Source organism: Salmo salar, chromosome 05 (assembly GCF_965601325.2).
Source record: "Salmo salar chromosome 05, fSalSal1, whole genome shotgun sequence".
In the NCBI taxonomy this organism is placed as follows: domain Eukaryota; kingdom Metazoa; phylum Chordata; class Actinopteri; order Salmoniformes; family Salmonidae; genus Salmo; species Salmo salar.
In genome coordinates this window covers 62875550-62891733 of record NC_138295.1, presented here as the reverse complement: position 1 = coordinate 62891733, position 16184 = coordinate 62875550, and the positions used below count along the sequence as shown (strand labels likewise).

Sequence of the window (16184 nt, the reverse complement as noted above, 5' to 3'; positions counted from 1 at the left end):
GTCATAAACAGCGCATGGCTTGAAGCACAGCGAAGAGCTGCTGGCAAATGCAGGAAAGTGCTGTTTGAATGAATGCTTACGAGCCTGCTGCTGCCTACCACCGCTCAGTCAGACTGCTCTATCAAATCATAGACTTGATTATAATATAACACAGAAATACGAGCCTTAGGTCATTAATATGGTAAAATCCGGAAACTATAATTTCAAAAACAAAACGTTTATTCTTTCAGTGAAATACGGAACCTTTCTGTATTTTATCTAACGAGTGGCATCCCTAAGTCTAAATATTGCTGTTTCATTGCACAACCTTCAATGTTATGTCATAATTCTGTACAATTCTGGCAAATTAATTACGGTCTTTGAAGAAATTGACTTCACACAGTTCGCAACAAGCCAGGCGGCCCAAACGGCTGCATATACCCTGACTCTGCTTGCACAGAACGCAAGAGAAGTGACACAATTTCCCTAGTTAAAAGAAATTCATGTTAGCAGGCAATATTAACTAAATATGCAGGTTTAAAAATATAGACGTGTGTATTGATTTTAAGAAAGGCATTGATGTTTATGGTTAGGTACACATTGGTGCAACGACAGGTTTTTTTTTCGCGAATGAGCTTGTTAAATCACCCGATTGGCGAAGTATGCTGTGATTCAATGATAAATTAACAGGCACTGCATCGATTATATGCAACACAGGACAAGCTAAACTAGTAATATCATCAACCATGTGAAGTTAACTAGTGATTATGTTAAGATTGATTGTTTTTTATAAGATAAGTTTAATGCTAGCTAGCACCTTACCTTGGCTCCTTGCTGCACTCGCATAACAGGTAGTCAGCCTGCCACGCAGTCTCCTCGTGAAGTGCAATGTAATCGGCCATAATCGGTGTCCAAAAATGACGATTACTGATTGTTATGAAAACTTGAAATCGTCCCTAATTAATCTGCCATTCCGATTAATCGGTCGACCTCTAATCACTAGTATTTAGCACATCTAACGCGTAAGAGTACTATGCATGCCTAGAGAGTGAGAGAATTACTAAAAGGGTCTTGAAAAAGTGAGAATAGAGGAAATCGATGGAGGTTGGGCTCCAAAGGTTAACTGGCAAACAGGAAGTGGCCACTGGCAGCCTGTTTCCTGTTATATTCCAAGAGTTCATCAGTAGCTTCCTAGTGACAATGGAGCACGGTGACAGTTCTCCAGGGAGGGAATTATGACAGGCTACAGGAGGTGATAATATACAGTGAGCTCCAAAATGACAATTTTGTGTTGTTTTGGCTCTGTACTCCAGCACTTTGGATTTGAAATTATACAACGAATACAATAACTTTGAGGTTAAAGTGCAGACTGTCAGATTTAATTTGAGGGTATTTTCATCCATTTAGTGAACCGTTTAGAACTGTTTTTGTACATAGTTCCCCCATTTTAGGGGACCAAAAGTATTGGGACAAATTCACTTATATGTGGATGCATGATTACGGACAATCCTGAATGAATTGTGAACAATGAGTGAGCAAGTTAGACGCACCTAAATATAATACATCCCCCCCTCCAATAATGCTGACCCCCTGTTATTGTAATGTTGAGAGGTTAGCACATCTTCGGGGTATGATATGTGTGCATCTCTAACTTTCTCACTCATCATTATTCACAATTCATTCAGGATTATCCGTAATAATGGTAGCATCAAAATGTCATCCAATTTCTAAACAGTTCACCCGACATGTATTAAAATATCCTCAAATTAAAGCGGACAGTCTGCACTTTAACTACATAGTCATTGTATTATTTCAAATTGAATGTGCTGGAGTACAGAGCCAAAACAACAAAAAATGTGTTACCGTCCCAAAAGTTTGAGTATTTTGAGTATTATTAATGTCTTATGAAAATAAATATTTCAGTCCAGCATTTGATGCAAAACAAACACACCAGTATAAAGGATCTGTTAGGCCCTAAGGCCTACAATGGTACTATAATAAAAGGACTTTGCCCTGCTGGGAGCTTGTCAAGGACACTGAACCTCAGGGTTTTCAGAAATTGCTGATGTAGGCTAATAATAGCTGGTTCCCTTTTTCATAATACCCTACGTGCATGGTAACGTGCACATTCTATCTCTCACACACACACACGCTTGCGAATGTACACACAAACACACACACTGGAAAACCCCTTTTGAGTACTGGATTGCCCCAATGTCCAACATGTCTTAATATTAGTCACAATCCTTGCGACTGCAAGTTATTTCAATATGCTTGTCAGTATAACTAAGAAATGAATTCATTAAAACTGTCAGTGGTTTGAGCGAGAGAGAGAGAGAGAGAGAGAGCAAAAGAGAGAGCAAGCTCTGGGACTAGAGCGCCCACATCCTGACAAGAGGCTTTTGAAGACCCATTCGTATGAAACCCAGTGCATCATAGATATAGAATTGAATACGCCATAATTAGACAAGCAACAAGAGAGAAGTAAAGGTCTTATTCCCCAGAATTATGACGTGTCTGACAGTGCACTTCAGCCTGGAAGCAGTGGACCACCACCATAATCATACGAGCTGACATCAATGTGAAGTATTAGACCATGGCCTACTACTGAAGGAGAGGGGTTGTTTTAGGGCAGGGGTTCAGTCTGTCATTCTGCTAGTTCTTTCCTCCCTGACTGATAACAAGTGCGGCCGTCAAGGACTAGAGTTGTGCATCCCTGCTTGGTTGAACTAATGTCAGAGTTTGAGTCATAACTCATGAAAAACATCCACAGGCGTACACAGATGACATAAGATTCAAACAAGTTGAGCACATGAATTCGGGTCGCTACCCAGTTCGCCATCTAGTCTGTATTGCATCTTGAACATGTCAGCCAGCCTCTCCCTCTGGCTGCTTTCCAGATATTATAATAATTTACTGATGTTATTATTCAGTGGGGTGATACAATACTTAAACATACAAAACAAAGTCTGTTGTGTGCACCCTGAGGGTTCACCAAGAATTCATTGAGAAACAGTGGCTTACACAATTTGTCAAAATAGGCTAGCTAATGCTCAGATACAAAACTGCAACTGAAAGCCTTCCAGCCACTCACATCATGCCTCAACCTCCTCAGAAAAGTAGGTTCAAACAAGCAGGAAATAAAAAGAGCCACAAGATATTTGAAAAACAGGTCATGAGTTTGGTTCTTCTTTTAATTCACCTGCTATTATTGAGCACCAGCTAGGCTGGAAGGCTTGAATATATATTTCCACAAGAGTATAAACCTCTAATGCAAGCTACTGAGGAATGAGTCATTTCAATGAACATTTTCTAGGAAAGGAGAAATTGACTCTACCTTACGTAGGTTAAATCCCCATATCAGTCAAATAAAGCAGTTAGTTATAGCTCACTGTGTATGTGAATTACAGTTTAGCCTTGCCTCCAACCGATTGAGAAGAGTTATTTCTGAGCCAGTGCAGTGACAACACTCAACCCGCACCCCCACATCTCTACAGGTGTGAGCTCCTGATAAGGACACCCCAAACAGACAAGGAGAGCTCTGTTCAGGCTTGGCAGCTAGACATCCTGCCCCCGAACTGGCAGACAGGCACTCTCACTCTTCCTATACAGCAGGTTCTCAAACTCCTGACATGTTTGAGAATGTGTGAAATGATGTGTGTAAAGAGGTGCTACACGCATCATTTCACATGTCAACATTTCTTCATAGCTTTGTCAATAACACCCTCGAAAGAACAGATTTTTACTTTGTGTTATGTAATACCTGGGGGAACATTCTGACAGCACAAAAGTGTGGAGATCTTTTAAAAAAAACTTCCAGATAATTTCCAATACTCACCACAGCACTCACAAAATGTATTTGAAATACAGCAGAATGTACAGTGCTAACAGCTGTTATGAACACTTGTATCTTGCAACTTAATGCCATACATTCTTCCTCAAAATATGCTTTCCAGCTGATTTGGGGAGTTTTTCCGAGCCACCGAGCTTCTACACCTGCATTGTTTACTGTTTGGGGTTTTAGGCTGGGTTTCTGTACAGCACTTTGTGACACCAGCTGATGTAAGAAGGGCTTTATAAATAAATTTGATTGAAATAAATGTGATTGATTTGCCTGTCAAAACAATGCTTAAGATAAAGTTGTTAGGGATGAATGCTGTCCAGAGGCAGTGCCTTTGCTCTTGTCAGAATGCTGCTGCCCATAGCTGGCCTTCAACCAGAGCCACAGCTAGTGACAGAGGTGGTATTCAGGGTCGCTCTTCCCAGCGAGATGTTGCAGGAAGTCAGCGACAGGGAGAGAGATGCCTGGTAGCTGGGAAAAACACGCCCACACCAACTCAGGGGCATCGCCACAATACCATTCTAAAATGGAGGCCCGGCCGGCCCACAATGCCCCTTTTGTGTGCACGGGGCAAGCACGTGATGACGTTAAGAGGGGACATACATTGACACACACGTGTGCATAGCCTACACACACACACACACACCGTGAACAGAGTTAGGCCCAGAGGGGAGTACTGTACCACAATGGTCATTTCACAAGCTCACCACAATAAAAAGCATTATCCAAAGTGTTGACAACAGTGAGAAAAAGCCATTATCGCAAACTGTTTACCAAAGACCACAACTCTGACTTAACAGAGCTGCTTGGAGAAAAAAAGTGTAGGCCTAGAAGAGCGATAGTGGAACAACACGATAGGGGGCCCTTCCATTAGTGTAAACTTAACTTGAAGGGTATGATGATTAAATATTGTAGGGTGGTGGGGGGACAAATCCTTCTCTGTCCAATCAGCATGTTGTTATGAAGGTGATCTTGGCCCATTAGACCACTAAAGAGAAGGCATGACCTACACCAGTGTTTTTGGCAGTTATCAGGAATCGACAAGCTATGCTCCTCCTTCTTGGAGTCAGTGCTACTTAACTAAAACTAGCACTAGAGGGTAGACTAAAATTGGTGTTAGATCATGGGATGTACGAGTAAGTGACATCTCATGGGCCAGTGCCAGTCCACAGTCCAGGGGTTGAGAAACACTTAATGACACCTCTCTAGATGACACGAGTCATGACTCGGCAAGGGGGGGGGGGGGGGTCATAAACAGCGGTCTGGGGATAGTAGACAAACTAGGTCAACAATCCAACCTAAACATGGCCTGGCTGAGACATTCTGAGGCATGGTATACCTGAGGAACAGGTATAAGGTTGATACAGATCAGGCCTAAGCCTACCTAATAAGCTTCATGTGGATACTGTGTTTAATTTTTTTATTCATCACTTTGTATTCAGCAAGTCAATAGTAAACAGCATGCCCCATGTGTTGTTCTATATTTGACTCTGGGATTTTCAAAGTAGTTCTTAAACATTGTCTTGCTGATGTTGCAACACAGACTGGCAGAACTAAAATGATCAGGGAGCAAGAGTGTCTTCGATGTGGATAACTTCCAGAGTTGATCCTTGATAATGCTTTGATCAATCTAAATGCCATCCACAATTAAATTCAGGAAACTTGATACAGGCAACCACAGTGGGAAAGGTTAGTCATTTCGCTTACTCCAAAAAAAACAACACAACTAGGCCTACCTAGTCTCAATTCAAACAAAAAGTTTTCCTCTGCTAGTCACTCTCCTACTCACTTTCCTAGGCCATAACAAACTAAAAGGGGTCGAGAACAAAACCAACACAGACAGCCTCTCAGGCTACATGGTCCCCTGACCACGTCACAACGTAACATTGTCCAGGGTGTCTGAATTCACCCTGGTAATACCTCAGGGCAAGGAAGACACACCACTCTCAAGACCACAGAAGATTCTAATAACAGTTCTGGTTGGTTCACCCAAAGTCAGAGAGCCAAACCGATTCCAAGGCCTCGGTGGCCCGAACACCAAGGTTCATGCTACCAGCCCTGTTAATTCCGCTCCAGCAGCGTCCATTGAGCCACGTGGCTGGCACTGTCTCTCTGTCAGCACTCCTGAGAAATTGTTATTTCAAACGACGCTTCTATTTAAAGCCTGCTCAGAGAGTCGGTTCTGCCTCTCTCTAATAAAGAGACCTGCTTCAGACGGCTTCAGCAGCACTCTTCTCTCTCCGTTGCTGCTGAAGTATTAGAATTCAAATTCAAACGTCTCCAGGTATTGGTGTGATAACTGACTTGCGCTTCAACATACAGCAGCTTCCCAGGATTTCTGGAAAACTGTCTCCCGTGGGCCTCGTCAAAATGTAAAGGATTAGCCTATTGCCAAACTGGCGGACAACAACACAGGAAAAGACGAGAGACCTAACTGTTGAAATGAGAGAAAAAAAATAATGACAGACACTTGAAGGAGATTAAGATATCTAAAGTTATAAATATCCAAGACTCCCTACTGGGCGAGGCTGACAGCTTCATGAAAGGGACTTCAGTCAATGCTGGCTTAAGTGTACAATATGATGCACCAAGCAACGGTCTTATTATCTTGAATTTGGATACTATCCATGAAAATAAACAGTGTCCGTAATTTTTTTAGACGCTAGAACCAAGATGTATCCATCCACATTTAACAGTTGGTAGGGTACTAGACAATGTTAGAGATTTTGGTGTAGGCAACTGCCAATTATTGTGATTGTTCTACCAAGATCGAATGCCCATCTTTTCCTTGTTGTTGAGCACTGGGCTTTGGCCTAACCCCTATGGTAATGTGGCTAAAGTGTTTATGCTAGTTTAGTGGATAGAGGAAGGAGGGACAGACTTTGCCTTTAGCTGGCAGAGATGGAGTTCGAAAGAGAAAGAAAGGTAGAGGAAGGAGGGATGAACTACAGGCTGTAGCAAGGGAAATGGATTTGTGTGTGTACGACAGGGGGGATAGACAAAGTGGTGTAGGTGACACAGTGAAGGTTGCAAAGTCAGCTAGGGCTGACAGAAAGTATGAGCAACTGAGGAAGACAGGATTGAAGGGACAGATGACAGGGAAGAGGCAGAGAGCATGATAGACAGAAAGAGAAAAGGAGAGGAGAGAAAGGAAGCGTAGAGAGAGAGAGGTTTATTTTGAGCAGTTGCCAGGTTTGATTTAGCCAGCACAAGTGGGATGATCATTACATTGCAGTGGACAAATATATTCCTTGACGTTGAACGAGGTGGACAATAAAATGTGGCTATAACTGATATTCATGCATTTCCCTACTAAAACTTCACATAATCACTCCTCTTTGTGTTGCATAATGCAGCATACAGTAGGCCTACACATTACACAGGGTATGAGGCTTAAGTGATGCTCTGTTTTGAGAACAGTAATTTACACTGCGTTAGCCATAGCTAGTGAGGAAAAGATACAGGGTACAAGTGAAAAGAGGAGACATCCATCGCAGATGGATACATCATCTTGACACTGGCCATTTGCCAATGGGGCTCTAGGCTGTAGAGCTGTTCTCAAAACTAATCACAGTGTATGTGAGTGCAGACAACCCAACAGTAGCAATACGGGGCTAAGCATTGTGAACCAGGCCCTATAGCACAGTGTATAATGCGGTTGTTACAGCAGTACAAAGGAGAGATTATTGGACAGATGACAGACTGGCTGACTGTTACTAAGCCTGATTCTACAACAGCATCAGGTTTGCTTTTAGGAGTAACCCGTTTAGAAAAGCTGACAACGATACACAGGTTTAGGCTGGCAGAGGGGTTACATGAGTTTCATTGGCCTCCCAACCTGACTTCATTGTGGAGTGAGGAATAACAAAGTCTCTTTGCTTTCCATCTGCATTATCAGTGATCACAGTGCAACCTGGACTCCACCAGGAAAAGTAGACCCAACCTGCATCATCCCACAAATGTATTCACATCATATTCTCCCAAAACTACACCCACTTCCTAATCTGACATTCACTAGTTGGATGACGTGCCACTTCCTCAGATTGCCAGCTGCCTAAGCACTTTCAACACATGAATGTAAGTCCTCATTCCTCTTCTCTTATGATGATGAGGGAGGGCAATACACATCTGGGAAGGACTCTCTAGCCTTTCCTCAGAATCAAATTGTATTTGTCGCATTACGGTGAAATGCTTACTTACAAGCCCTTAACCAACAATGCAGTTCAAGAAATAAAGGTTAAAAAAAAGAATAAATTTAAACAAATCAAAAAGTAACAAGAAATGTACATACTAATGAGGCTATATAAAGGGGGTACTGGTACCGAGTCAATGACTGGGGGTACAGGTTTCTCGAAGTCATTTGTAAAGTGACTATGCAGAGTTAATAAACAGAGAGTAGCAGCTCTGTAAAAACAAAGTGTAGACTGCCTGGGTGGCCATTTGATTAGTTGTTCAGCAGTCTTATGGCTTGGGGGGTAGGAGCTGTTAAGGAGCCTTTCGGTCCAAGACTTGGCGCTCCGGTACCGCTTGCCATGCGGTAGCAGAGAGAACAGTCTATGACTTGGGTGACTGTAGTCTGACAATTTTTGGGGCCTTCCTCTGACACGCCTAGTATATAGGTCCTGAATTGCAAGCAGTTGCCATACTAGAAGGTGATGCAACCGGTCAGGATGCTCTCGATGGTGCTGCTGTAAAACCTTTTGAGGATCTGAGGACCTATGCCAAATCTTTTCAGTCTCCTGAGAGGGAAAAGGTGTTAGTGTGCCCTCTTCACAACTGTCTTGGTGTGTTTGGACCATGATAGTTTGTTGGTGATGTGGATACTAAGAAACCTGAAGCTCTCTACCCGCTCCACTTCAGTCCCGTCGATGTGAATGGGGGCGTGTTCGGCCCTCCTATTCCTATAGTCCAGGATCAGCTCCTTTGTCTTGCTCACATTGGTGCCAGGACAACAACCTCTCACACTGCCAGGTCTCTGACCTCATCCCTATAGGCTGTCAGGCCTACCACTATTGTCGTCAGCAAACTTAATGATGGTGTTGGAATCATGCTTGGCCATGCAGTCGTGGGTGAACAGGGAGTACAGGAGGGGACTAAGCATGCACCCCTGAGGGGCCCCAGTGTTGAGGATCAGCGTGGCAGATGTGTTGTTGCCTACCCTTACCACCTGGGGGCAGCCCGCCAGGAAGTTCAGGATCCAGAGAGGTGTTTAATCCCAGGGTCCTTAGCTTAGTGATGAGCTTTGAGGGCACTATGGTGTTGAACGCTGAGCTGTAATCAATGAACAGCATTCTCACATAGGTGTTCCTTTTGTCAAGGTGGGAAAGGGCAGTGTAGAGTGCAATTGAGATTGTGTCATCTGTGGATCTGTTGGGGCGGTATGCAAATTGGAGTGGGTCTAGGGTTTCTGGCATGATGGTGTTGATGTGAGCCATGACCAGCCTTTCAAAGCACTTCATGGCTACAGACGTGAGTGCTACGGGGCGGCAATCATTTAGGGAGGTTACCTTTGCTTTCTTGGGCACAGGGACTATGGTGGTCTGTTTGAAACATGTAGGTATTACAGACTCGGTCAGGGAGAGGTTGAAAATGTCAGTGAAGACACTTGGCAGTTGGTCCGTGCATGCTCAGAGTACACGTCCTGGTAATCCGTCTGGCCCTGCGGCCTTGTAAATGTTGGCATGTTTAAAGATTTTGCTCATATCGGCTACAGCGAGTGTGATCACACAGTCGTCTGGAACATCTGGTGCTCTCATGCATGCTTCAGTGTTGCTTGCCTCGAAGAGAGCATAAAAGGCATTTAGCTCATCTGGTAGGCTTGCGTCACTGGGCAGCTCGCAGCTGGGTTTCCCTTTGCAGTCCGTAATAGTTTTCAAGCCCTGCCACACCCGACGAGCATCAGAGCCGGTGTAGTAGGATTCAATCTTAGTCCTGTATTGACGCTTTGCCTGTTTGATGGTTCATCTGGGGGCATAGCGGGATTTCTTATAAACATCCAGATTATTGTCCTGCTCATTGAAAGTGGCAGCTCTAGCCTTTAGCTCGGATGTTGCCTGTAATCCATGGCTTCTGGTTGGGAAATATAAGTACGGTCACTGTATGGACGACGTCATCGAGGCACTTATTGATGAAGCCGGTGACTGAGGTGGTATACTCCTCAATGCTATTGGATGAATCCCGGAAGATATTCCAATCTGTGCTAGCAAAACAGTCCTGTAGTGTAGCATCCGCGACATCTGACGCGGAGTAACTGGCAGTTTCTGCTTTAATTTTTGCTTGTAAGCAGGAATCAGGAGGATAGAATTACGGTCAGATTTTCCAAACGGAGGGCGAGGGAGAATCTGTGCGACACTGGGTCATAAAGCAAAGGTCATGGATTTGATAAACTTGGTGAGGAATGAGGCCAAATTTCACTATTGAGATGAAATGGTATATGACTGCTGGCTGGTATGATGACATCATACTGACACCCTCCCTGTATTAGCCAACTGAACATGTCTCAAGACAAACCCTGGTTCCTCCTAAACATTCCGTTTCCACTTCATTGTTATGACATTCAACATGGACCATTATATTTTGCATTAACTTACAGGCTTATATAAATGTAGTACTAGTGTGAAAGGTTAAGCAGAAACATACGCAATCCCTCATGCACAAAGCCTAGCCTACCTCTGCAATGAGATATGATGTGAAAGGGAACTGGGAGTCCTGGGAGATAGCATTCCACCTTTAGTGTTTACACTGAGGAGATAGTCTGTAAGTGAGGCAGACTGTTGGAGACGAGACATGATTTCAGGTAAACATTCTTTACGGAAGGCTCTAACACTACTGATCAAACTATACCTTGAGCATTCAGCTTCTATTGAGAAATTGAAAAATCATAATTCAAAGTAAATAGCAAGCTTCAATTCTAGAATTTGAGTTTCTTGACTGAATTGAAATGTAATTGACTCCCAACCCTAGTGCCCAGAGAGTTATGAACACTGACAATGTGTTGCTTTTAGGTTCCTTTCTTCAATAAACTTTCCCCAGCTGTAGCAAACCCCTAACAAGAGGTGACAGGTCCCAGGTCGCCATCTCAGGCATCATGCAGACAGACTACTGACATGAGGAGGCGGCGGCTGTGAAAGAACACTGGAGAGCCATAGAGAGGTATAGTTAGAAAAAAGCTGATAAGTAGGCCTAAATGAGAACAGAGTACCCTCCGGAAACTATGTCCCAAATTCTACTACAAGGATACATTGAGTGCTTTAGATGCACGAGGGTCTTTGAGAAAGTTGCCTTTATGGGTTTATGGGTTTTGTGAGGATAAGTGGAAACATAGACTTTTAGTTGTGTCACAAAAAGACTTGCTAAATCAATGATGATTAATTAGTTGGTGCATGGCTAACCTAACTAGTCACTAATTGTCCACTAGTGTAAGTGGTGAGGATATGGAACAATCAACAAATCAAGCCTCCGTTGTCTATGCAGAGGAGTAGCCAAGTAGGCCTGCCAGCAGCAAATAGCAGTTGTAATATTATATTAAATCAAATTTATTTGTCACATACACATGGTAGCAGATGTTAATGCAAGTGTAGTGAAATGCTTGTGCTTCTAGTTCTGACCATGCAGTAATATCTAACAAGTAATATAACCTAACAGATATTACTGCATGGTCGGAACTAGAAGCACAAGCATTTCGCTACACTTGCATAACACCTGCTAACCATGTGTATGTGACAAATACATTTGATTTGATTTAATATTACAACTGCTACACTTATTTCATGTCAGGTAGCTGCTGTAGGCTCAGTTCCTCTACTACTTAGAACAGCTTCTCTCCATTTTAGAAATTAGTGTAAAGAAATGTATCGTCTAAACCATCTGTCCAAACCTGTACCCACAACATCTACAGACACATTTAGACTGAGTGTGCTTTTTTTTTTATTTAACCTTTATTTAACCAGGTAGGCCAGTTGAGAACAAGTTCTCATTTACAACTGCGACCTGGCCAAGATAAAGCAAAGCAGTGCGACAAAAACAACAACAGAATGGAATAAACAAACATACAGTCAATAACACAATAGAAAAATCTATGTACAGTGTGTGCAAATGTAGAAGAGTAGGGACGAAAGGCAATAAATAGGCCATAGAGACAAAATAATTACGATTTAGCATTAACACTGGAGTGATAGATATGCAGATGATGTGCAAGTAGAGATACTGGGGTGCAAAAGAGCAAGAAAATAAATAACAATATGGGGATGAGGTAGTTGGGTGTGCTATTTACAGATTGGCTGTGTACAGGTACAGTGATCGGTAAGCCGCTCTGACAGCTGATGCTTAAAGTTCGAGGGAGATATGTCGCCAGTTTCAGTGATTTTGCAATTCATTCCAGTCATTGGCAGCAGAGAACTGGAAGGAAAGGCGGCCAAAGAAGTGTTGGCTTTGGGGGTGACCAGTGCAATATACCTGCTGGAGCACGTGCTATGGGTGGGTGTTGCTATGGTGACCAGTGAGCTGAAATAAGGCGGGGCTTTACCTAGCAAAGACTTATAGATGACCTGGAACCAGCGGGTTTGGCGACGGATATGTAGTGAAGGCCAGCCAACAAGAGCATAGAGGTCGCAGTGGTGGGTAGTATATGGGGCTTTGGTGACAAAACGGATGGCACTGTGACAGACTACATCCAGTTTGCTGAGTAGAGTGTTGGAGGCTATTTTGTAAATGACACCAAAGTCAAGGATCGGTAGGATAGTCAGTTTTACGAGGGTATGTTAGGCAGCATGAGTGCTTCTCTGTGCGAGCTCAGTACACCACAACAAAGTAGGCCCACAAACCTACAGCTTATTTACCCCTACATGAAAATCTAGGTGTGTCAAGTTGAAATCATATTTATTATATTTTGTCTGGAATTGAGTCATCTATAAGGAATGAATGGGCAAGAATACATGCTGAGGATTACTGACAGCATGTCGATGTTGAGCTCAATTGACATGTGCAAATTGTTATTTTAACAACAGGGGTTTGTAACAGCAATGTTTAAACATCAGGAACAGATAGCGAGGCCATGTCATGAGACCTACACTATACAAAACAGTGTTTAAAACATTCCTTGACATAGACTGACCTGGTGAATCCAGGTGAAAGCTATGATCCCTTGTTGATGTCACTTGTTAAACCCACTTCAATGTGTAGATGAAGGGGAGGAGACAGGTTAAAGAAGGATTTTTAAGCCTTGAGGCAATTGAGACATGGATTGTGTATGTGTGCCATTCAGACAGTGAATGGGCAAGACAAAATATTTAAGTGCCTTTGAACGGGATATGGTAGTAGGTGCCAGGCGCACCGTTTGTGTCAAGAACTGCAATGATGCTGGGTTTTTCACGCTCAACAGTTCCTGTGTGTATCAAGAATGGTTCTCCACCCAAAGGACATCCAGCCAACTTGACACAACTGTGGGACTCAATGGAGTCAAAATGGGTCAGCATTCCTGTTGAACGCTTGACACCTTATAGAGTCTATGCCCCGACCAATTGAGAATGTCCTGAGGGCAAAAGCAGGGGGTTGCAACGCAATATTAAGAAGATGTTCAGGCTAATTGTTGTAGAAGATAATATCACATGAGCATTCCAAAAATCATGTTTGTGTGTTTAGCCTAAATTCTCCCTGCCAAAAGATATTTGACCCTAAACATCACCTATGAGTTTTAAACAGCTCTATCATTGGTCCCTATTCAATATCAGCACAAAAAAAATGCTACGGAAAATTATTTTATTCCATATGCTGAAACATGAAACACATGGGGTTAACATTTGTTTGAAACATTGTAAATATCCAAACAACCGTATTGCCAAAATGATAAGATAAATCAAATCAATGACAGATGTGAGGCAAGATGCATGACGCTGTCAAAATAGTAACGTTATGCATTGAGAGTATCATTCTTTGAGGTATTCCCCACTGGCATAGCACACACCCCCACAAGGCGAGCTCAGAGATTCTTGTCCGGCAAGGAAGCTTTATTTATATAGTTATTTGAGCTTAAAATGTACATTTTGGGGGGGGGATCATAATATTTATTCACCCTTTATTTAACTAGGCAAGTCAGTTAAGAACAAATTCTTATTTACAATGACAGTCTACCCCGGCCAAACCTGGACGACGCTGGGCTAATTGTGCGCCACCCTATGGGACTCCCAATCACAGCTGGATGTGATGCAGCCTGGATTCGAACCAAGTACTGTAGTGACGTCTCTTGCACTGAGATGCAGTGCCTTAGACCGTTGCGCCACTTGGGAAAAGATTTGTTTTAAGGATTTTAAAAATACATTAATTATTACTCATTTCCATGTCGGCTCTATGCCTGGAAATGCCCTTGTCCGGTGCAAAGGATTCCAATTTCAAACTGTACAAAAAGTGTTTAATTTTTTTAATTTAAACTGTCAATATTGGATATTAACTGGAAAATGTTCTTATGTAGTTTCTTGCAATATCCCTCTGTGACTTTAAAGAATAGCTCTCTCAAAACTGTGATTCCTAAAAGATGTGTCAGGGGGTTTGGTCAACTCTGCCAGATTTCTCTAAAATCCTAAATTAATCAGGAATGAGCAGGGTCAGCATAAAGACGCCTTATTCATGTCCTCATTACATGTAGTGCAACAAGACCACTCATTGTTTGTAAAGTTATCAACTTTTGATAGGTTTAAACAAACAATATTGGAATCACCATGGTCAGAACCCTAATCTGTCAACTGCATCTGCCTGATAGAAAATGAATTTTTGTTCAAATATGCTACATTTTGTTACGTTTTAGAATCATAAAATAACTGTGGAAAAACAAAATTGATAAGGTCTGTGTATACCACTTGAAAAGACGAAAAATGTACTATTCAACTCCGTAAAACAAACTCCATCAGATTTTTGTCTAACGTAAACTCCATCAGAACGCTGAAAGATCAGACAGAATGGTTGTTTTTAATAGGGTATTTTCAAATGAATAATTTTCTATATTTTACAAATGTATTTATCATTTTTTTTTACACAAATATGTCTGTCTTGAGTATCTGTTGTCAACTCCGTCAATATTTGAAGTCCAATTTTTTCTGGTCAATATTCTGAATAAATATTGCTCGGACCTTGAGAGGGGCCCACGAAACTACGCTACACTACTGGTATTCCCATGTCGTTGTGGAATATGAAGCATTTGCAGGATGTAGGTATGCTTAATACTCAAGCAGAAACACGATAAATGCACAACGCATTTTCCAAATCCACAAAGTACCATGAATGGACAACACAGTATATGAGATAGCAAATGCAGAGGAATGCGTTCCAATGCAAAGCATGATGCACGCGCAGTACAACGTCAAATATCCTTGATCAATGTCCGCGCTGGCAACATTTTTACATTTTGGACTAGGGGCAGGGAGCACCAGGCAGTGTAGTATTACTACCAACCTTTAATTGCTTTAAAATCTGTTGTACCATATACATTTGGGTCAGTGCTTGGTACCACTCATTGGATCACGACACGGGCCACCATGAGAAATAGCCTAACGTTACACACACCACACTACTGTTTTATCGCTTCGCACATTAGCCGGTTAGCGCAGCACTACGGCCACAGATACTTTGGTATTATGGCTAACAACTATTATTGTGGGTTTTGAATAAAAAAAACTCGAGAGGGTTTGAGTTGTCACCATACCTTAATTGTGTGACATTAATCCAGAGCAGAGACAAGCATTAGCTAGCTGACGTTACTTAGCTTCCTAGCTAGCTAACAATCAAAATATTGTGGGGATACTAACGCTACTACCACTATTTAACTAGCAATATAATTTACCTTGTAATCCTTGCTGGCAGTTCCGATTGCTCACTTTTGATATCATCCTGTTCAGGACATATTTAGACATTTAGCGTCCATGTTTGCGGTCGTGTGTACCATAGAGTCGGTTTCTAATTATGAGCCAGTGCAGATGTCTGTCGTGTCAGTCCGCTTCTTGCTGGTTGGGAGGTTAGCTACAAACAGCTCCTTCGGTCGAGATGGGAAACTAAAACACTGTCGTACTTCCAGTACCACAGACCGAAAGAGCTCTCAGAACACAGAAAATTGCGCCTTGGTAGTGCTCTACTATTTTACTAATACATACAAACTAGTTATTAATTTGTTCAACACCCTGCCGTCTATTGTTGTGCATTTAAAAACACGTTTGCTGTGGAAATATTCATTATAAAACTAGAGGAAAGGAAATTGCGAGGGTAAAAACAATTGGTGGACACCCCCGCGTGCATGCAGCTGTTGGGTTTTGTTTATAGCCGTCACTGTAGTGGAGACCAGTGAATCTGTTATGACAACGCGGATAATAATACAATATAA

At 42.4% G+C, this 16184-nt stretch overlaps 1 protein-coding gene across 4 annotated transcripts in view; it reads right to left on the bottom strand.

Moving 5' to 3' along the window:
- Window positions 1–16056, bottom strand: part of LOC106605454 (DENN domain-containing protein 4B) — a 46411-nt gene extending 30355 nt beyond the window's left edge. Inside the window, exon 1 of one of the 4 annotated variants that reach the window (XM_014201135.3) lies at window positions 15651–16056. Coding sequence is in view for 2 of the 4 variants with exons in the window: in XM_045718493.2 (XP_045574449.2) it covers window positions 802–881 (80 nt within the window). In the remaining 2 variants the exon portion in view is untranslated. Of the gene's footprint in view, window positions 1–801; window positions 1007–15650 lie in introns of those variants that run through there. The other 3 variants (XM_014201134.3, XM_045718493.2, XM_014201136.3) reach the window with 3 other exon arrangements.
- Window positions 16057–16184: the final 128 nt, after the last annotated feature.